Source organism: Ursus arctos, unplaced genomic scaffold, assembly GCF_023065955.2.
Source record: "Ursus arctos isolate Adak ecotype North America unplaced genomic scaffold, UrsArc2.0 scaffold_23, whole genome shotgun sequence".
NCBI classification, from domain to species: Eukaryota; Metazoa; Chordata; class Mammalia; order Carnivora; family Ursidae; genus Ursus; species Ursus arctos.
The window spans coordinates 38588472-38611722 of NW_026622908.1; the positions used below are offsets into that span (position 1 = coordinate 38588472).

At 45.2% G+C, this 23251-nt stretch overlaps 1 protein-coding gene across 10 annotated transcripts; it reads right to left on the reverse strand.

The window, feature by feature from the left end:
- Positions 1–546: 546 nt before the first annotated feature.
- CPSF7 (cleavage and polyadenylation specific factor 7) lies at positions 547–23240 on the reverse strand. Of its 10 annotated transcripts, none has more exons than XM_048217740.1 (10): positions 23153–23240; positions 22418–22536; positions 15747–15965; positions 14810–14913; positions 14286–14431; positions 10979–11393; positions 10353–10471; positions 7950–8118; positions 7136–7303; positions 547–2545 (listed from the first exon to the last, which is right to left on the reverse strand). In XM_048217740.1, the coding sequence occupies exons 2-9, from the start codon at positions 22469–22471 to the stop codon at positions 7141–7143; spliced, it is 1389 nt and encodes a 462-aa protein (XP_048073697.1). In that variant the 5' UTR covers positions 22472–22536; positions 23153–23240; the 3' UTR covers positions 547–2545; positions 7136–7140. The 10 variants fall into 10 exon arrangements, with proteins under 10 accessions (XP_048073697.1, XP_026343456.1, XP_048073698.1 ...); XM_026487671.4 differs by having other exon boundaries at positions 14259–14431; XM_048217741.2 differs by having other exon boundaries at positions 23080–23181.
- Positions 23241–23251: the final 11 nt, after the last annotated feature.

Here is a 23251-nt window from a genome sequence, read left to right on the forward strand (position 1 = left end):
TCATATTTGCTCTCTCGGATTCTTAAAACCCCAGTGTGTGAAAGGCAGAATAGCTACTGCTCAGCTCAGTGAGGTGATGCTGCTGTCCGCAGACGGTGGGAGGAGGCACTGGCAAGTAGACTTCCAGACTCCGAGCAGAGGAGTCTCCCTTCCTGACCTTGAGAACATTAGACCTGAACTGTAAGGGGAGGACATTTACTCGGAGAGTGAATCTTAGGAACCTTGAAGGACAAAGGACAACTTGGAATTTTTCTTCCCTTAGTTCAGATGGCTAAGGAAGCAAGCTAACCCCTCAAGGGGCACTTCCAGAGATCTGCACTAGAAGCCCCCTAGCGTCCTACAGGCCGCCACATGCCCGCCCTGTGATTCCAGCTCCAAACTCGGGGCTCAGTGACATCCCACAGGCTCTACACATCAGCCCCAGCCCATGTCCCAGACACCTCAACAAAGCTATTCAATGCAGAATCCATAAAACAGCTCACACCCCATTTATTATTTAAAAATATTTTGTTACAAAAGGAAAAAAATACAATGCAGTATAAAAGATTGACAGCGTCATCAAGTTTATTACACAATTTTCAACCTATCAGAAAGACAAACAAATCACCGACAACAGGGGGACGGGGCCTTGGCCTTTTTGAGGGCTGGGTTTTTTTCCTTTTGCTATCAGGAAATAAAACTAAAATTTGTGTCATTGAGTAAAAACAAAACAAAAATGGGGAGAAAAAATTCTCCGGGTAAACGGCTTTTCTGGTATTCTATATATTTTTTTCCTTAAACTGTCACCTTACTCGGTTTTCTCTACATTTTAAAAAGACACCCGGAGCTGCTCTCGAGGATAAGCACATCACTTAACACTTGGCCAGCTGGGCGGGGGGCCATATTCTGAAGTGGAGGTGGGGATGGGGTTGGGGACAGGGGAAAAAAAAGCTACAAACGTGTAGCCTCTGTCCCAAGGGAATGTGCCTCTCCAACCCTGGGGGGACCCCTCACTCACTGACTGAGGGCTATGTCTGAAACGTGCAGGGAACAGAGGAAGGGTTCAGTCCAACTCAGTCTCTCCCCTCTGAGCCAGAAGGGTCTCCAGTGACCCTACGTCTCAATGCCACGTCTCGTCTCACATGCCACGTCTCTTCTCCTGCTAGATGTCACACGCCCTGTACATGCATGCAGAAGCAGCAGCCATCGCCCCACGGGTACCGCACGACCCTGTTGCTGCCGCCGCTGTCAACAGCAACCACACAACTTGGATGTTATGGGAAAAGCAATTCCATTTGCCTGTGTAGAAAATGGCCCCCAGAGTGGTGGTCCTTAGAACTCTGAGCTGAGCTCATGTGAGTCTGGCTCCACTTCCTCCTCGCTCCTCATCAGAGGAGGGAAGCACCTCCACATAGAGCGAGGGGAACTATTAATACATCAATAGTCAAAAGGTGGAAAGACACCAAATCTGTGACTTCACCTGCCTACTAGTGCCAGGTTCTCCCACAGTAAGTAAAAGTATGTACCTGGGGGATGCAAGCCCATGCTCACATCGAGCTTGAAAAAAGAAAAGCCTCTATGGAAGTAGGCCACAGCCTGCCCAACCTGCCTCGTTCCCCATCCCCTCCTGGTAGTTCACAAGGGTTCTTCATTGCTGAGGTCCGACGTCCCCGTCTCCCAAGGGCAGTAGCCTCCTCTAAAACAAGGAAGCAGCCTTCTTGGGGGAGGGGCTCCGTGTGTGAAATGGAAAAGCCCCAGGGAAGGGAACACCTAGTACAGCTGGTTATTGCAAGAGGCAACCAAGCACGAAGCAGCAGAGGGTGGTAACTGGCTCTGCCAGGCTCCCCAGCAGCAACCTCATGGGCCTTCTCTGCCTAGGAGGGGCAAGTCCACTGAGGCGGCTGAGCAGCAGGGAAGTAGAAAGGTTCAGCCCTCTGGGGGGGGTCAGGGAAACGAACCGTCAATATGTAAGAGGGAAAAGCAAGAACAGGAGAAGCTTCTCATAAGGGAATTTCTGTTCTCAGGGTCCCTCCTCAAAGGGCTGGGAAGGTAAAGGAGTTAAACAAAGAAGTGGTATGTTAGCAAGGGGTTTGGACCCTCTTGGCCCCATCAAACCTAGTGCTGAGGGCAGGACCCTGGGCATATTTTGGCACACCCAGTCACTCTCCTAGATCCTGCACGGAGGATCCATTTTCTTTGGGAAGAAAGTCTTCCCATCAACCTCACCACTGAACTGCTCCTGGAGAATCAGAAACTCCTACGTTTCCTTGGACAAAGCACCATTCTCTATGGAGACCAGGGGCCTGGACATATTTTCTTCCTGTCTGCCACCCCTCCCAACCACACAAAGTCTTTAGGTTCCTTCCCCTGACAAACAGGAGGTGTGGGATGGGGAGGGCTGCCAGGCAATCTTCAATCCTGTAGGGCAGAGGGTATTCCCTGGGTGTCTGAAGGGGGTTAGGGGTTTGGAGGAAGGGGGAGGGGTGGAGTGGCCTCCGTCCTTTAGTCCTGATCAAGGTGAGGAGATGCAAGTCCATTAAAAAAACATTTGCTTCCAACCAGACTCCTGCAATGAAAACATCAGAAGAAAAAGAAAACACACGTTAGAGGTTACCTTCTGATTGATGGGCTTACACTAATTACACTGGCATTGTCTAAAGTTACAATGTATGAAGAAGGGTATATACACAGACAGAATGCAAGCCTGGGAAAGTGAAGGAAAGAAAGCAGGATTGTCTGGGGGTGTCTGGCACTGTGCGTAGTGAGGGAATGACTGCAGGAGCTACAGTGAGTAGAGAGAAAAAAGCAGTGATATCTCACTTTAAGGTTAGGGGGAAACAGACGATGAAACAAAGTCTCAAAGCAGTTTGACTGAAAAGGAGACTTTGGCTGGAAAGTATGGAAACTACAACAATCCAAAAAGAGTTGCGGTAAGGAAATATGGGGAGTTGAAATACCGTTTCAGAAAATCTATTCTGAGCAAGTCAGAGCTTACCTTAAGGGGAGGGGTAAAAATCTGGAAATGGGAGGTACAATGGTAAGAAAACAAGTGTGCACATAACCAAACCCAGTAACCCCCAAATACCCAAGAGGCCCTAGCAGGGAGCAGGTACTTACACAGGAAACTCCTAAATTTTTCTGTTCAAGAAGCCCTGTTTAAAACAGATTCCAAACAGTGCCCTTACGAGTATGTGTGCGCGCACACACACAAAGAGCTGGGGATGTTCCACCCTGTACTAAAACTCAAGGGATCTTAAGTCTTTCCCCAGACAACAGCTTTGTGTGAGGGACCAAGAAACAGCCTAATACCAAGCAAGAGTTATCTGGCCAGGCCCGAAAGAAAGCAAGCACGGAAATGAAAGAATCAGCAGTCACCGTTCAAGAAACCTAAAAGCACAATTAAGAACTTCTGCTGAACAGTAAGGCACTGTTAAGCCACTCACCCCATCTCTACCAACTTAAAGTCCCTAGTACGCCCAGCCCTTTTCCAGTATTGCAGCATCACTAAGCAGGGCAGCAGCCTGGTCAACCTGACCGCATAAAATAGAATTAATAGCTAACAGGAAAAAGGAAGATTAAATTCAGGCTTAGGACTTCTACTAATGGCCAAACCCACAACATAGCCTACACACAAATGCTCACTCTTTATGTACGCTCTTCTGTAACCCGGAGGAGCTATCCAAGAAAAAACCACATCCACAAGCTGCCCGATGCTTCAACATTCTGAAATGGCACGATTTCAGAAAGCTGGGGATCCTCAGAATCTGTTACAGAGGCTCTGCCTTCCAGTGGCGTCTCTAAAGACCTGGGCTGGCAGCCGTTTGTCTCGTTTTCTATGAGGGAAAACTGAAGCTCTCGGTGCCTCTCCACTTCACACCATTTGGGTTTCTGAATCTTTGCACTGGATCAAAATTGAACAGAATGTTTAGTTTTCACTGGACCACGAGGAAAGGAATGAGGTGAGAATGACTATATCTTAAGTAGGATAATATCCTCAAATAAGAGCTGAGAACTACAAGTTGAAGCCAAAGCTGCGCGTTACCTAAGGATATCCTCAAATTCCAAAGCATGCACACATATACTCTGAAAGAGATGTAATTCGGGAACTGTCCATTCAAAACAAAACAACAAAGGATAACTAGTGCATTAAGAAAAGTCAACTACAGCACCCAATTCTTAGAGCCTGTGGTTACACGGGGTGGTGATGTTTGGATGCAGGCAGAAGCCAAAGTGGCCGATGAGACTTTGTGCCCGTGGTGGTGCCCACCGTGAGGAAGAACGGACAGAAAAGCTTGCTGTTTGTATTGCTGCCTCTAGACGGCACACACCTTTTGGCTCTCAGGGAACACTGTCCATACAGTATGAACACTAGTATATTCTAACTGAAACGTGTCGTACACAGAACTCACACAGTTCAGCTAAACAGGCCCACGTACCATCTCCCCAAAATGAGACCTCCTACTTCACGACTTGGTGACTGCAGACAGAATGCGGAGTCCTTAAGATGAGGATGTGAGAAACCAACATTTTTGGGATGGCTGATTCGATTCTTTTGGACTAGTTATTTGGGTAGAATAACCAACATATCTAAGGGATCAAAAATGGGGACCTGGAAAACCTCAGATCCTCCTCCTGTCATAGGCCCACACCAGCCAAATGACGGTTTTCTGGGAACTACTGGGTTATAGGTTCTTCAGAGTTATCCAAACTGCATCACCCTCATAATGGAAAAACAGGCCCATTTTCTAGGTGGAAGAAATGAAGCAAAATGACAGCTAATGTTTCAGGTTCAGATGTTCAATTCCCAAAATACTAATTATCAGTGGATCTCACAATTTCTCTGTCAGAAGGCTGTTAGAGGCGAAGCCACCAGGAACGGTGACATGCAGTTGTATGGTTTTTTGGTTTTTGTTTTTAAGATTTTATTTATTTGACAGAGAGACAGCCAGTGAGAGAGGGAACACAAGTAGGGGGAGTGGGAGAGGAAGAAGTAGGCTCCCAGCAGAGGAGCCTGATGTGGGGCTCGATCCCAGAATGCTGTGATCACGCCCTGAGCCGAAGGCAGACGCTTAACGACTGCGCCACCCAGGTGCCCCTGCAGTTGTTATGTTCTAACTGCTGAAGGGAATGTGGCTCCAGAGACTGTAATTCATGCTCTGCATGGACAAGTACCTCCCTGGTCACTCTTCTAGTCTTTTCCACTCTGAAGGACCCACACTGTGAGGAGCAGGATTAGGGAAGGGGTGGCACTGACCCACAGCAACACTAGCAACTGTGCTAGCTCAAACAAGAGCAGGGAGATGCTGTGACTGCCACAGAAGGCATGGGACAGAACAAGGTCTACCCTAACGCCCACCCTCCTGCCCACTCTGAGGCCAAATGAGGCCAAAGCTATTTGTGAGTTCCACCTCCCCTAGAGTCCTGAGATATATGGGTACCTCCCCAAACTCAACCTGTTGCAAAATCTAGAAAGAAGTATCTAGAACCCACAGCCTAACTGTTGATTTTATATGATTATCTTAGATTTCAGTGACGTCAAGCACTCTGAAATTTTGTTAAATAAATGAATGGTTTAAGAACAGAGAAGGGAAGCAGGTAAAAAAATGTTAGTTAACTTTTCATTTTCCCACTCATTCGCATCCTGAAGAAGACAAAAGAAATTTCCAGCTATAACTGCTTATATTAATGGCAGATAATGTCAAAGTAGAGAGCGGTAGCCAAATATAACAGAACTCCTTTCTTGTTAGTAGGCCGTCAGTAGGCCAAATACTGCACTTTCCGACTGTTTACGGTCCAGCTACTGCTGGTGAACTATAGGCATTCCTAGGCAGTGGGAGGGTCTCTTTTCCCATCCTCATCCAGTCACCCATCTAGCCACCCCAAAGACACAGCCAAGAGCCATTCCTAATCCTCACTCTCTTGTTCAGTTACCATTACTTCAGACCAACCAAACTGGCACACTAAAAAACAAAAAAGGAGGACATCTTCATAACACACCTGATGTGAAACCAAAGTCAAGAAGAGACCCGAAAGTCATCTAGGTAATGCAGTAGCTTCCAGGAACCATAAACAAATCATCCTAGCCAGAGTCCAGACTACTTCTAAAGGTCTCCAGAGAAACAGAATCAAAACCACTCTTGCTTACTCCTATACTAGAAACAATCTTTGCTGGAAGCTTTCTTTCAGTTGGGATAGCTAAATTGGTGGGATGTAACGATGGGGCTGCTGTCGCCTTCTCCCACCCCTCCCCTACCCCAACCGCTGAGGCCTGTCTAAGGATGAAGACAGAGAAAAAGCAGAGCTGAGGGATACGGAGGGCTTAAGTCCTGAGGACACAGCTGGGGCCCCTGGATCCAGCCAAGCCTAACTCAACTTCTCCATAAATACAGTTCTCCTCACAACTCTTCTGCTTTTATTTTGGAAAACAAAAAACAAACAAAAAAACCCAAACCAAATAATCACTGTAAGTTTTTTGTTCCCAAAACAAACACAGCCTTCCACTGATGTATCCTCCACACAGTCTCTACATTATTAAATATGGCTTTTTTTTTTCAGATCAGCTTTCTCCTAAAGTATCCTGAGTTTCAAAATCCTTTTAATAGATATTAATTCTTAAAATCATCAATGTTGCACCTCAAAAACAAGTAGGCAATGGTCTTACTTTTTTGTCTTAGTCAATTTCCTGAAAAGAATCCTGAAAGTTTGATGGGGTGAAAATATAGTTGGCTACTGTCTACTGAGAACTTGGTATGTGACGAGTACCATGAGTGCTAAATGCTCTGGACGGACTGTCTCACTGAATTCAGCTAGACAGCTGCTTTTACTGTCCTCATTTACAAATGAGGAAACTGAGGAACAAAGTAATACGGCCTGCAGACACTGTGCTCTCAGCCCAGATGCCACGCTGCTCTCAGATACCAAGTCAAGGCAGACAAGACAAAAACAAAACCAGCTCAATCTCAGGTTCATGTCAGGGCGAGACTTCTCCAAATGAGCAGGAAGAGCAGGAAATCTGCCCTCCTCAATGTTCTGTGACCTCAGTCAAAAGTCCTCCCTTTCCCTTTCTTCACTTTAAAAAGAGAGAGCAGAATCTTCACGATCGGTATTTTTTCTTTTATAAAGATCACCCACAGCCGGGCGTGGGGCTTCGTCCCACCTTTCTCAGTGGTGCCGGTCCCGTTCTCTATCCCGGTGTCTCTCGTGCTCCCGGTTCCTTTCTTGGAAATAGTCATCATGCCGATCTTCATTATGAAGCAGGTCCCGATGCCTCCTGCTGCTCTCCCGGGACCGGCTAGGTGACCTCTCTCGGGACCGGTGTCTTTTCCTATTAGAAAGATCCTTCAGCCTCACTCAGAGGGCCTACCACATGCCTTCCCAGAGTGTTGTGTTTTTGGTGTCTTCCAGTATTGTTTGAACCACTTTTCTATTATGGGCCCGATGTCTGAGAATGTTAGCTCTTTGAGGACTAGTCTTTTTTGGAAAAATAGTAACAGTCAAATGTGTTGAGATCTTACTAATGTATCAGGCACAGTGCTAGGAGCTTTACATGCTTATCTCACCTAATCTCTACAACAGATCTATAAGAGAATTACAACTATTGTCCCTTTTTTAAAAATGAGAAAAATAAGGCTTAGAAAACTGAGCGACTGCTATACTCAAAGCCATAGAAGTACTTAGAAACAGAATTGGGATTCAAATCCAAGCACATATGGCTTCAAAGCCCATGTTCTTAACTACACCAGTCTATCTTTATTCCTAAATAGCCCATTGCCTCACCCAACACGGATTGCAGACATTACATTTGTTAATGCAGATGCTTGATTAATTCCTTCCCCTTAAAGACATCAGGGCTAGGCCTGCTCTTCCAGCCAGGGCCTTGCCAGATCCCCTGGGCTCTCTTCCTCCCCCTGCCAATCCCTGGAAGAGTGCTGCTCGGGGCTGGTAGGCCACTGAAGCAACCAACAACTCACCTGGACGAGCTCCCGCTGGCACCCACACTGTAGGACTTGGCTTCAATACCATGAAGACAGTCCTTAAGAGAGGAGATGAGGACACGGCAACGCTCATCATTGGCGACCCGGGACTGTTTGATAACAGCAATGGCTGTGAGCAGCGTCTCAATCGCGTCACTGTAATCCCCTGACGGGGGACGGATGGGAAAGGCCAAGGATGAGCAGAGGCAGTAAACTAACTGGACCAAAAGGAGAATTCAGGAGGACACAAAGCAAGAGTAACTAGTTGTCCCACAGAACCATGGTAAGACGGATGAGGCCTAAGTGGCAAGTAGAAAAGCCGACGGCACCTAAATTCCGACAGTCTGCAATCAGACAGAAGTTCTCAGATGTTGCTAGTGGATGTACAAACTGAGGCAGGGTGGTCTGAGGGCGATCTGATAATATCCATTATAATAAACAAGGTGCATACTTTTTGACCCAGCAATTCTAAGAATGTTCTACTTCTGTTCATGAGTATGTATGCTTAATAGTGTTACGTTTCAGCATTATTTTATCGAAAAATTAGACACAACTTAAAGTTCCTTCAGTCGGGTGCTATATAAATTATGGGGCGTTGGTTTTACAAAATACTACATAGTTGTTAAGAAGCACACGATAAATCTGTAGGTAAACAAAGTAATCCACGTAAAGCGCTTAGCACAGTGCCAGGCACACAGTAAGGGCTCAATAAATGTTAGGTATTATATATTGACAGATGTCCAGAATATATTAATTTCTAAAAAGTTGCAAAAACAGTATTCCACTTTTGTAAAAAGAACAAAAACTATATATATATATATATATATATATATATATGTATGTTATCATATGCACAGAAAAAAAAAATCTGAGGGGTAGACACTAAATTATAGAAGGTGGTCTTGGTGGTGGTCCTTATATAGAGGACTTTTATTAATTACCACTGCACATTTCTAAGTCTGAATTATTTTAAATCTATAATCAGATGTGTATACACATATATGTAACGTGTATCTAACACATCTATAGATGGAGTGTATTTATATATGTATTTTAAATTACGCTGCCATCAAGAACTATCCCCTTCATTCACCAAATGTGAGCAATGCCCGGCTCAGGGATTGTTGTCAGGGGCTGGGTCCTTGCACAATGCTTTTCCAAGCTACATCAAGCACATTACAGACAGAAGATAATGCAAGGAAAGCATGAAACCAGACAGGGGTCCAGTGATGAGGACTGGCAGCTTCCTCTGTGCACGGCATTAAGAACAGAACGGAAACTGTGGAGGAACTGTGATTCTGCAGACCGGGAACACCAGGAGGTCAGCTCTACCAGGGTGGGAGTTTTTGCTTATTTTGTAAGCATTCAATTAAGTATTTGTGGTTTGAATGACTGGAATGAGAACAACAAAAAGGAAGGGAGACAGAGATTCAGTTACTGGTCATCTCAAAGTGAAGGAGTCGGTAAGGAAGGACAGTGACTACTTCCTTTATACTCCTCTGTGTATTGGACTTGTTAAAATGAGCACAGATTACTTTCTAATTAAAAAATCCTTCAGATGTCAATGAAAGTTTTCTGGAGGAAAAAAAAAGAGAGAGAGAGAATACATGTATTTCCTGTCTTTAACCTACTCTGTGGATTCAAATTTTGCAGCCAAAGATGAGAAATTACAGAAAACAGATGGTAATATTTAGTGTTAACTTATTTCTTAGGAGATCTGACAGTCTACATTTACATTAATGTGGGAAACTCGCAAGAAGGAAGCGACTATGACTCATACCATAATGTGAAACCTGGCCCAGAACCCTACAGAGAACCAAAGATTCCAGGCCAGGGCTCTCAAGAGTCACAGCTTCTGTTCTGCCCACTCAATACTGACAGCAGGGCAAAAGTTAGCTGTAAGGGCATATTATGTCTTACAATGACACCCAAAAGACTTGCTTCTTTCTAGGACAGGCTATGGGGAGGCCAGCAGTTCTGTCTAGACCCCCAAATGTAAAGAGATTTCATAGCAAACCACATCTAGTTGGGGCATCAATCCTAAAAAACCTGGGACCTACACTAGGCACTACATAGACACCAGATGCCCTGATCCACTACTGAGATCTCCAAAACGCCAGGAATCTCATTCTACAGTAAACACTACAGTAAGATACTATTAGGTATTTCTAATCTAGTCACTAAGTTTGTTTTCACGGGGCAGGTCTGAATACAGGCTAAATAACACCACTGGAGCTTCCCCAAAGCCATAAAATCAGGTTGTACACTATTCAAAACGTGCCACTCCTGAGACTCTAATAGTGCTCCAACTGTACCCTGCTGAGCTGCTGGCCAATGGAAACGACAAAACACGGAAAAACTGAAGGTAAGGAGAAGACAGCAAAGGTAAGGGTCAGTTACCTGCACTGGCTCCAGATACCGCTTTGGAAATGGCACTGCTGGAAATTGCTCTATTTCGCTTCATGATCTCTTCAAATTCTGCTTCACTCACTGTAGAGGGCGGAGGGCCCGAATCTCGGCTGCACAGAAATAACACCATTTCTGATTGCCCACACCTCTTATCATCTTTACCATAGCCTACTGTACAGTCCTACTTAATCATGCTCTCCTATATAATGCCTTAAATGGTTCTCAGCCTGTTGACGTTTTATGTGCTCACACTCTCTGCAAGGACAGGATTTACAACACATTCTTTTGTAATTCTGGCGTGACCCAATAGCACTAGACATTCACAGCATCCCTAACAGCCACATATGGCACTCAATTTAATCAAGTTCCTTAAAAAGGGATGTGAAAGACATGGTTTGGGTCAAGAGACTTAGATGCAAATGAAACACCAAATAAAAAACATTATCTAACAGATGGTTAACTATTTCCCAGGACTCAACACTATGACAACAGAGTTTCCACAAGGGAGCACACAAGAATTCACACTCACTCACTTTCTCAGGGAGAACAAAATGCTTAACACATGGTCTACCCTACTATACCTGGCTCAGATCTGAAAGGAACAAGATGGTCCTTACCTGCCATGGTGGTTATAGGGTGCTGAGGCCTTCATGTAAGTATCTGGTGGAGGCCCCACTGTCGCATTTGGTGGGGGGAAGAAGGCTGGATTGAGGTGAAGGGCAGGTGGGATGGCCCCAGGGGGAGGTACAGCCAGATGAGGAGGTAATCGAGGAGGAGGGGGCATGAGATGCTGGTAGTGGATGCCAGGAGGAGGAGGAGGGACCCCAAAGCTTGAGGAGAGAGGAGGAGGGGGTGGAATTGGAGGTGGGGGCAGACCCATCAGGGGGAGGGCTGAAGGAGGGCGATTGAAGTAGGGCAGCACACTGGGGGGCTTATCCACACGGGCAGATGAGGGTACAAGGTTCTCAGAGGGTGTGGCCCGTCCATCAGCAGAATCACTAGAATCCCGGGAATGGGCCCGTGGAGGTATTCCTATGAAGCAAAACAGAACTACCATTACTGCCCAAGGCTTTACACGTACCCATGGGACCAGATCATCGTTCAGCAAGAGTCTCCTCTGACACCGTACTGAAGAAGGCGACAGGCAGCTGAGAAAGAAGGTAAAATCATCTACTCCCTTTTCTTTGGTCTCAGAAAAAAAGGGCAGAGGCAAGTTAGTTAAGTCATAAACCGAGAAAGCAGCATCACCCCAATTCCACGTCGAAGAACGCTCTTTATCTAGAACTCTTTGTGCTTCACACTTAATTTATCCTTAGATTTGTTTTCTATTTCTAAATGTAGGATCCTAATTAACCCATGAGAAAATGACGCTGTTGAGAAGTACATTGATTGCTGGATTCACACAGACGTGAAATCACCCCTTCCTGATTAAGAGGTTCAGGGCCTTTCTTCTGAGACCAGCACTAGCTGACCTGAAACCAGTACTATGCCACCGTGCACCTGAAATGTTCTCTCTGCAATGGCACTTTGGCCAGGGAATTTGGGACGAGTGAGGGAAGGGCAGGGGATAGATACTTCCTCCATCCACATACCAACACTGGTCACTGGGATGGGGGAGAGACATACACCACAGAAGACTAGAGGTCAAGTGAGAAGTAGAGAGAAAATGGGAGGTAAGCCAAGACAAGATGTGCCCACAGAATGAGCATGTGGCACAGCTGACAGGAGGGACTCCTAGTAGAAGCGTAATAAAAAACAAGCCTCAGATCTGGGGAACTCCCACTGTATTTTAATGGCCCAAACACTGCACCCCACAGGAACATCACCATAGCACCTTGGTATGGTGTTGTGCACAACAGGGGCTCACACATGCTTGTTTACAGCTGGGAACGTGGCTATCCATTGTCAAGTCACTCAGTTAAACTTGTTCCCTCTCTCCAATTTAATAGTCTACTCCAAGCCTGGTTAATGTGGAATCCAACAGAACATGACCCCATAGCCTTAGGAGTCTTGGAGGCAGAGAGATGCTGTTATCAGTCAAATGTGGACAGAAAGGTGAGTGCTCCTTAAACTAAGACTTGCTGGTAAACCCAACTCTGGTTTCAAGCACGGGGGGACCCATCAACTTAGCAAACCACCTTGCTTTCTCCATTGTAGTCTACCACCCGTGCCAATCACGGCACACTTGTGCTTCATGTCTCATTCACATGGCAACTTGTTTCTTCCCTGAGTTCTCTCACACCAAAGAAAGAGGTATTAGCAAGTGAGATCCTCTGAAAGTTAGCCATCTCCCAGCTACTCTTCCCACTTCTCCAGTTCTGTTTTGTATCTATGGCTACAATCCCAAGAGGAGCAACCATTTTTAAGCAGAGGACGTCCACCAGCTGTACTTACTGAATTAACAGAACCCAAGTCTGTCAATGTGACAGAGCAGAAAAACACCACTCAGTCACCACCATCATTTCAGCAAAGAAAAGGGAACACTGAGGAGTAAACAGCTAAACGGAAGTAGGAATGTTATCCCTAATGCAACTGTACATTTATGCAGCTTGGGAAAGCCAGAAGAGGGCTGAATTATACAAAGGCTCCAAAACAGAGGAACTTGGAAATTCAAGTTGTCAAAGAAGAAAAGTGTGTACCTTTTAACCCAGAGCAATGGGAGTTCACACTATACCCATCTAGGCTCTCAATCTAGTTAAAAGAACAGTTGTTCCTATGCAAGAGAGAAGTGGCCATATCTCCACCTTCAATCAATCAATACAAGGTCCCAGTGGACCACCCAATCAATACAAGGCACTATTTTGAGAGCAGGACCTAAGAAATGACAGAACGCAGGTGATGACACTTTCCCACCACCCCCACCCCATGCCCCCACTGTCATAAAAGAAAAATAAAGGCAGTTGGCTGCTTCAGGCAAAGCCTTGCAGGGTGGCTGCACCTTGTGAGGTCAGGACAATCCAAGGTCTGGTCCTCAGGTTTCGCAGGTTCAGAAACTCGACTTTTAACAGTTCACCCAGGGGTGATTGTACCCTAGGAAATTGATTCACGCTAACCAAACTCACAAGAGACTGATTCATAAACCAGAATGCCAATTTATTAATTTACAATGAGAAATATAACTGCCAAGCAGACCGGAATACTTGTGTCGGCTGGTCAGCGCATTCTCTTCCCAGTAGGAGAGCCTAGTTGGGAAACCAAATTAGTATCAGAAGGTGGCTTGGTGAGTACAGAATCAGAACAAAGGGAGTAAGGTGAACTCAAGGGACACTACCATCAAGCTAAGGTAGCATGATCCAGCTTTATTAGTGGGAAATACTTGCCAAGCAGACTAAAATATCAGGTCATTGAAAGGGCACCCTCTCCCCTGTACAATGCTGGAGAACATTGTTAAACTCTTCTTTTCCAGCACTCCTTTTGGTTGATTCCTTAGAGAGCACCCTTCCAGCACATGTTCATGACAAGATTAGAGCCATCTTTACAAACATTACCTGCACGTTAGGGCGGCTGCTTGTTAATTTATAAAGAGCACGTGTTACAATTAAGTCCATTCGCCATACACTGATTTTTTAGATAAAACCACATAATTTAGAGTTGACAGAAACTTTAAACATCATGTATCTACTTCAGAGAGGGGACGAGGCCCTCAGCAGTAGAGTGACTTGCCCAAGGTCACCAATGAGTCAGTGGCAGAACCAGACTATAACCGGAACCTACCTGACTCTCATCACTGTGCTCTTTTTTGTACACAGCCTCATTTTGGGGTCTACTAATCGACCATGCCACCACCCATAACCACCACCACCCTCCTCCCAACCCCCCCGCATTGTAGGCACAGCCTACGCCACAGACAACAAACCCACAAACTTGCCCCCCTTCATACAGATGGTCTCCACGTACCCCCTCTTGGGACTCGGACGCACTCACGTTTCCGAGCCTGAGCCTCAAACTGTGACAGGTTTTGCCGGGTGGCCGGCCTCACGTCCACTTTTTCTCCATTAAGAACTTTTCCTGGAAGGAGTTCCAACAATTTGTGGACAGAGTTTTCAGAGGCTACCACCACCTCAGCATACCTTGGGGAAGAAAAATTAAAAATGAGTGAGATCTACCAGCCAACCAAGAGACAAACAAAGAAACTCTTCCATTTTTAATGAAAATGGGTAAAGCAAAAGATGCCTTGCTAATACAACATACACAAAACTACCATCAATAAAAAGGTGTCAGCCTATAATCTTCCTACTTATTTGGAATCAGAAATCAGCTCCTTTTGCCCCTCAACAGATGGACATTGTTCCACTGCAGCTAGGTCTCCATTCTAAGGCGGTCTGCCAAAACCAAGGCAATAACTGGGCCGGGGGTCAGAGGGATTAAAATCCAGGGCCAAAATACAGTGTAGATCTGTTATGCCAATGATGACAAACTAAAAGGGGCTTCTCAAATCCAGACCTCACCCTTTGGACTGGCCATTTGCTCGATTCTCTGCAAATTTCAACTCCACCACATCATAGACTCCTATAGAGCGAATAACCTGGATCAGCTGCTGGTCTGTGGTCCACTGGGGCCGGCAAGATGGAAAAGGAAGAAATGTCAAGAGCTACACCCCCTCCCCACCTAAGAATGTCCCAAACCCTTTCCCCAAACCTAGGATTCTAGTCACAACCATGACCTCCCACAGAAACCCAAGAGCCCATCAACATTTCAATTAATGCAGGCTTTTCTTATTATCCTCACCCATCCAGAATTCTAAAACCCCCCACCCCTACCCAATCCCTACTTTTGAGATAAAAAATTAAAACCTATTTTAACTTTGACTGCCATTTGGGCTGGCTGGTTATCAGTTCAAAAGATGATTACTACTAGCTTTTAATTACAGACCTGACAGGCTATAGTTTGACCACTGTCAGGAACTTTTCCCTCAGTATGTACATTTCCTAATTTGGACCCTCCCTCCACCAGCCCCCCAACATGTCTGTCACACAAGAACTTTTGCAGAACAACAATCACCACCTACTCTGAGTGTACTAGAACTATCAAGGTCTTTGATCCCTGTCACCCATCGATATCAAAGGACCATCGAATGACCACCAGAGTTCAAGGTGTTCACTCTGAAATCTCATCCCACAGATGACCCTGCTAGACATAAAGCCCCAGGGTCAGGGGCATTAACAAGATGGCAGAAAAAGCAACTACCCACTTATTGCTTTCTTCGGCACCAGTACGTCCTCAGGATAGTTCTCTTTCAGAGATCAATCCAACCTGATCCCAGGAAAAAGAAATCCAACCCCATCAGAGCACAAAACAGTGCAACAGTGGTTTTTGAAAATGCCATCACCTCCCAGCGCTCTCCCTCCAGCCTACCCAGGCGGCTTTTCGGTTCCCCATGCTCACCCAGGAGAAGCTGCCCACGTAGACAGCAGCTCGCCTATTGCGGAGGCCACTGTACGTGTACAGGATCGCAGGACTCTTGTTATTGGGCTTAGGAGACGGCTCCTGGCGAACAGGAGGCGGCGGCTCAGTGCTACTGCTTCTGTCATCTGAGGGCTGTGAGGTGGCTGTCAACACGTCATCATACAGGTCAATCTGATCTGTATTGTTGAACTCCGGGTCCTAAGAGATGAGGGGTTGGCAAAGGTAGGTTTGCAGACCTTCCACTGGGTTCATTCTCATTCTACTTTACTTAGAATCCACAGTCAAATACTTCATAAAAGAACGTACAAAACTTCCCCGTTCTACTCTAAGAAGCTAGGTAAGAATAATTTTTTACTTAAAACCATTTCACTGAATTATGCTTCTGTAGGTTTTTCTCTCAAGACCCTGTTAGTAGTCTGCAATGTTTCCAGCTTCAGCCAACTGTAAGAATCCAAAGGCACGTTATGATTACACAAGCAAACTGAGAACACGTAAAGATGCACCTGCTACTGATGTCAATGAGGTCAGCTTCTAAAGACCACACCTAAGACAGAGGAACGAAAACTCATTTTCCATAACTTATGCTATTTCCAAAACCAAGAGTTTCACAAAACTTACTACTCTACTTAATAAAAAAGAGAGCAGTATATTCATTTAGAAATAAAAAGCAGGGGAAAAGCAAATTAAAGTGGGAATCCAGAATGCAAAAAAGAATTAAGAGTTACTGGTTTAAACTTTTAGATTTACGCAAATGATTCAGAGAAGCTCTAAAACTCATAGTACTCAATCCCATCTTTTAGTAACCATCAAAGAAACATTTTTAAAAAAGGGAAAAGAGGGGTGCCTGGGTGGCTCAGTTGTTAAGCGTCTGCCTTTGGCTCAGGTCATGATCCAGGGTCCTGGGATCGAGCCCCAAGCTGGGCTCCCTGCTCAGCGGGAAGCCTGATTCTCCCCCTCCTACTCCCCCTGCTTGTGTTCCCTCTCTCCCTGTCTGTCAAATAAATAAATAAATCTTTAAAAAAATAAGAAAAAAAAATTAAAAAGGGAAAAGAATACCTCTGGGAGATTTTCCCTTACTATTTCTCAGATGACAATGCAGCTCCAATACATTACCGTGACGCTTATATATATATATATATGAGAGACTTTCGGGAGCAACACCAGAGATGGTTCAATGATACACAAAAACAGTGAAGTTCTCTCAAAGCTAAGGGTCAGAAAACAGGACAAGCACCCACACCGTAAGCTATATCACAGTAAGTACTTACAATGTGAACGTGTACTCCAAAACATAATGTGAAATATACTTTTTATGTGGTATGTTTACTTGTTTATTGCTGTTATGGATTGAACGTGTCTGTCCCCCCAAAATGCATATCCTACTCCCCAGTGTGATGGTACCAGGAAGTGGGGTCTTTGGGACATAATTACAATTAGACCAGGTTTTGAGGGTGGAACCCTCATGAACAGGATTACAAGCTGGCATTCTGCAACCTGCAAAAGGGCCCTCACCAGCACCCAAACCTAGCTTCAACCTCCCGGTCTCCCGAACTGTGAGAAATAAACTTGTTTTTGGTGTTTTGTTACAGCAGCCAAATTAACGCTATATACTCAAAACCCTAAAACCACAAGAACTGCTACCAGGAAATCTTAATGTCTCAGATTTGCAATGTTATCTCAAAGAAATCTTTTTATGTTAAGGATCACACAGTATTTTTTCAGATAATATTCTAAGATATACCAACAGTGCTAAAGAGGATGCTGCTGAAATGAAAGAGAGAAAGAAGTTCAGTGTTTTAAGAGAACTACAGCTCATTCACGTCATTGCTGTGTTTTTAAAAGGGGAATAAAGGAAGAACCTATGTTAGGTAACTTGTCTAGTTCCCTGAAGAAAGAGAGCATTTCCTCTAATGCAACTCAGGGCAGGAAGCTCCGCTAACTCTCTCTGTTAAATGCCGTCATAAGAACTACGGATTCTACAGTGAGACTAGAGAGGGGACTCCCTACAAAATTCATTCCTAGACCTACATACCATCACAAACTTCTGGAAACCATCTTTTAGTTTCTCAGTTCATCTGAAGTACAATGGAAGAACAGGCACACAAAGACAGCATTATTGGACTGTTCTGATAATGAAGGGGAAAGGATTCTACTTCCTGAGGCATATAAGTAATTTCAAATACTACAAATACTCTATTAAAAAACTCACGAGAGGAGTTTATACCTTATAAAAATATCAGAGAATGGCAAAAGAGAATTTGAAAACAAGAAAGGGGGGGTACCCAGGTGGCTCAGTTGGTTAAGAGTCAGATTCCTGGTTTCCGCTCAGGTTGTGATCTCAGGGTCGTGGGACTGAGCCCCACGTCAGGCTCTACAATCAATGCGGAGTCTATTTAAGGTTGTCTCCCTCTCCCTCTGCCCCTCCCCCACTCGCTTGCTCTCTCCCTCTAAAATTAAATACCTAAAATCTTAAAAAATCAAACAAGAAAAGGAATCAATGAAGACAAATAAGCACAGGTGGACTGTTCTAGGTAGTCAAACTTATAAATAAATAAGCATCTTGCATAAAAAGACTGTAAAGAATAGGAAGAGAAGCAAACACTGGCCAGCACGGGGTGGATAATAAATTGAGTAAAGTGAAGTGCAAAAACTTGACAAACATAATGGGCGTAAAACACTTCTTAGCCCTTATGTCTTGAAGAACTGCAACAATAAACAAAATCATTTATTTACTTATTCATGTAGTAGGTATGGGGATATGCCCTTATGGTTCAAGGTAAAAGAAGAAGATGGAAACCACTAGATCCTCTCCAATGTTCTAATCCTTAGAGAGCACTACTTCACACCAGGGTGCTTTTTAAATTTAAACCAAGGATTCTGAAGTAGAACCTAAAGGGGTATGAGGAAACACATCATCTTGGATACTCAGTGGAACCAACCTGGAATTCCTTCTAGACAGTGTCTGTGATTCAGAGATGCGTGTCCAAAATTTTTAATACAAAAATTACCACTGATAATTGGATAGTGAACTAACACGCAGATCAGAGACCACACACGTCACCCGGAAATCTCCCACACTGCAAGCCTAGGCCAACAATCTACTCTTTCAGGGACCCTCAGAGAGCACGACAGACTCAAGTCCTGAAAAACCTTGTATATGGGTTACCTTACCACTTTAAGAAGCACAAAAGGATTCAATGAATCCAAAATTGTCACAAGATTCAAATGGTTTCTCTGGGCCATAGAACCTCGGGTCAAGAAAGGTGGTGGGAACTGTTCTGATGCACAGAGCAGGCCTGTTGAGGAGTCTGTTGGAGAAACAACGTATCAAGTTCTGTTCGGATTTAACTCTACAGCAACACCAATTCATTCTAACTTCTTCAGCTGGTAAAGCAGAAAAACAGGTAAGGGCCTGAGGTTTTTCTGATTACCAAATGAGCTGGTGATTTATGCAGTGATGGATTAGGTTAAAGCAAAATCTAATTCTACAGATTAAGTGGAAAATACAATGTTTTATGTGCACTGATGCTGAAGGTTTCATTCCAGGGAGATTAAAAAGTAAGTATGTATTTAAAACTGAATGAAGATCTCAAATAGAATTTTGTGTTTAATAGCATAGGAAGGACTATCTCTGAAGCTTTTTAGGTAAAAAAGAACTTGCATGATTTTGAATTTAAATAAGAACTTCTCCACCTATATGCTCAGTGTTTCTACCCTCCAACCCCCTTTTCCTGATATCTGAGGAAAGTAAGAAAGGCTAGAATTCATTGTTCTCAAAGCCACCTACTCGATACCATTGTTCTTTTAACTGTAACTACAGTTCTAAGTTTTTGGCTTTAAAATGACTATATCTAAGTCCTCACCTTATACCCTCCTTCCCTGCCATTGTCCACTGCCCTCAACCACCAGGAATGGAACCTCTTCTAAACACAGGGATCCATTTCTTCCCTGTTCCCTCACTAGTCCTGACACTGTGCCTAGCAAATAGAAATTGCTCAATAAGTACTTGTTGACGGAAGTAGCAAACAGAATTGGGCAACGTGCAAAGCGCCTTGCTTAGCACAAGGAACAGAGGCCAAACACTCAGCAAAGTGGCAGCTCTCACTTTTCCAGAGTACCTCTCCCCAGTCCAAGAGAGCAGCTATGAATTTCGACTCCCAGTGTGATAGGAGTCAAGTGGCTCTGAAAGAGGCTTTTACAGCACATGTCCTAAGAGATTAGGGAGTTAGTACCGTAGGGTTCCATCCAGGAACGTGTTCATTTTGCTTGGGGAGCAAAGTACCTGTGACAGGGTTCTTGTGCACAGGTCAACTTGGGATGAATCTTTAATATTACTAAAACATTCTAAAATCTGTACAATCTGTAATGGCTGTCTTCAGTCTAACCTTGCTTTTAACAAACCTTGCCAAACAGAACTTTAGTCATTTCTTTAGCAGCCTCCAAATTACACTAAACCCACCTTTACCAAAAATTAACTCATGATGGGGACAAGGGGAGGGCAGTGGGCAGCACCTCTCCCTGCACCTTCCACAAATGGACATAAAACATTCAAAATCTATACTTCTTTCAACTTGCCAACCATTAAATATTATCTGCTTGGTATAAATGTCTACTAGATTCCACATACCATCTTTGGCCTATCTTAAACCCATAAAAAAAGTCTTTTCTAACTAAAGAGATAGGAAAACAAATTGAGGCGAATGACTTCTACCCTCACAAAGCAGCGACCACTGGCCAAGGCCTATGCCTTGTCTGGAACTTCCCAGTTATACTGCTTAAGAAATTACTGATTTCCATTTTCTCAGACCAAATGTGGCTAGACCTGCCCTGTTCTGCCCATTTCTCAAAGTGAGTCAGCAGCATTGTTATCAACCCACAGAGAAGGAAATTAAGGGGGGAAAAGGGGTTTTATTAGTAAAGAACTACGAGAACCTTTTCTTCCTGTCTTGTATTAAAAATGAAACAAAGACAAACCACAACTTGTAAAGAGCAGTAAAGGTCTGATTCAAAGTTATACAGAAAACAATGATGTGGAACTAAACTAATACACTAAAACTTTCTTTTCATCCGTAATTATTTGACTTGAGCTTAAAAAATTTCTTTCATGTATTTAGGGCAATCGGCAGCCACATGTAGATGACTCCAGTTTACCTGAGGAGACATGGGAAAATGACTATTAAGCAGTCTGACTGGTGAAGCTGATGGGTACAAACTCACTATACTATTCTACTTTTGTGTTCTTGTTAAAACGGCACAACGTGTTAAAACATTTTTTAAATGTAAACTTGTGCCAAGAAAATGACATGTATAAAAACCTCTGTTGCTTCGTATAAAAGTCAGCTCCAACCAGGGCACCTTCTTTCTCTAATCTGTTCTTTTTTTCCTCTTTCCAGGTCCTTATGTGTACTCACTGAAAGATCCTAGTGGGAAGACCAGTTTACTCAAGTGAAATGGTGCTGAAAACAATCTGGGCAAGATATTACTAAGTTTTAGATAGAGACTATGGAACATTCTTGAAATTGACTTCAGTATGTTAGATTATTGTTTCAAGAGACATCACTACATAGTAATGTTCCTTTTTTTTTTTTTTTAAGATTTTATTTATTTGACAGAGAGAGAGAGCCAGTGAGAGAGGGAACACAAGCAGGGGGAGTGGGAGAGGAAGAAGCAGGCTCCTAGTGGAGGAGCCTGATGTGGGACTCGATCCCAGAACGCTGGGATCACACCCTGAGCTGAAGGCAGACGCTTAACGACTGCGCCACCCAGGCGCCCCTACATAGTAATGTTCCTTAACATAACATAAAGCGATCAACAAATCCAGGGTATATGAGGGGGTCTATACATGCTTTTTAACTGGTTTGTCCAACACTTTTACCTCTTCCCTCAAAACAACTAGATTCATCAACAAAATGTATTACACTAAAATGTCTATGTACCTCTCAAGACTAGAGTCAAACTACTTACAGGGGGAAGGAAGGAAGATCCAGAACAGTTAGAACGAAGCTGCGATTAAATGCTAAAATATCTTTTATACTGTGTTTTTGCACTGCCTTATAGAGAAGGGGACTACATTCTCCAGCTGCCCTTTCAAAGCACTGCAAAGGGGGGCGCCTGGGTGGCTCTGCATTAAGCCTCTGACTCTTGATTTCAGCATAGGTCATGATCTTAGGGTTGCGATCTCAGTTCTGCACTGGGCATGGAGCGCTTAAGATTCTCTCTCCCTCTCTCCGTTTCCCCCTCTCCAAGAAAAAAAAAAAAAAAAAAGAACCGCAAAGGAACAGGTATGAACACTGTCGTCATGAATACTACAGCAAACATAAGTGTGATTTCTAAGTGTGGTTAGTCTTTGAAGACTGACACCCAAGTTTGGCCTCCTGGGGGAGCAAGTTCCACAGGTTGATTCACCATTCTATTAAACCTGATTTTTATTTGCTCTTAAGGCTTGTAAAATTAAGCCTTGGGAACTTAAAATTAACATAAAGCGGAATGATCAGACGTCTTGAAAGTCTGTGATAGAGTAAAATTTTAGACCCGATAGAGGGATGTTCAGGCCTAGCAAGTACTGCAATAGCTTGGAACCACTGCAAGTTTGGTGAAAGTGATTCTTCAGCAGATCCAGGAAAATCCCAATGCTCCCGATGACCCCTCACCTGATTGAACTCCTCGTCAGCATATATATCAATCAAGTCCACTCCTTCTGACATGGCTCCGGAAGGAAGATCACGAGTCCAGAGAACGGACAAAGTAAGGAAGATGCCACTGCGGTATCCTGAAAGAGGCAAGAATTAGAAGGCGTGAGGGTCCCGGGCTGGGAGGAGAGCAATGGTAGCCAACCTCCCGTCTCCAGAGACGCAGCATCCCGACAGCCCAAGCTCGGTCCCACCCGCTCCACTCCGCCCCGCCCCCGGCCTCGCGCCGCCCCTCGCTCTCCCAGGCCGCCGGGGCTCGCGGGGCTCGCTGCCCATCACCCTCGGGCCCGACCCGAGTTGCGCCGCAGCTGCCCGTGGCGCGACGGCAAAGTCCAGGCCTCTGCTCCTAGGGGCCCCGAGACGGCGCTGCGAAGAACGACCGCGGCGAAGCCTGCGGCCCTAGCCCGCCGCACCTGCCTAGGCCCCAAAGCGGCCCCGGCTAGAGTCCCCGCGGGTCGTGGAGCTCCAGCCGCCTCCGCTCCCCACCCAGGCCTAGTCCTCGCCCCCAACTAGGCCCGCCCCACTCCCTCCCCACAGACTCGGCCCGGCGCCCTAGGCCTCCTCCCTCAAAGGCCCGCACCTCCCCCCGCCCGCCGACTCCGGCTGCCCGAAACTCAACCGACCCCCTCCCAGTCTCAGCGCTGACCCCGAGCCCTCTTCCGGCCCAGCCGGCCCCGGGCCGCGCGCCCCCGTTACCGGGAATATGGCGGCGGCGGCGGCGAGTCCGGACTAGGCCCGAAGCGCGCGAACCGCTCTCGGCCCCAGGTCCCGCCCCCCCGCCGCTGGCGTCACACG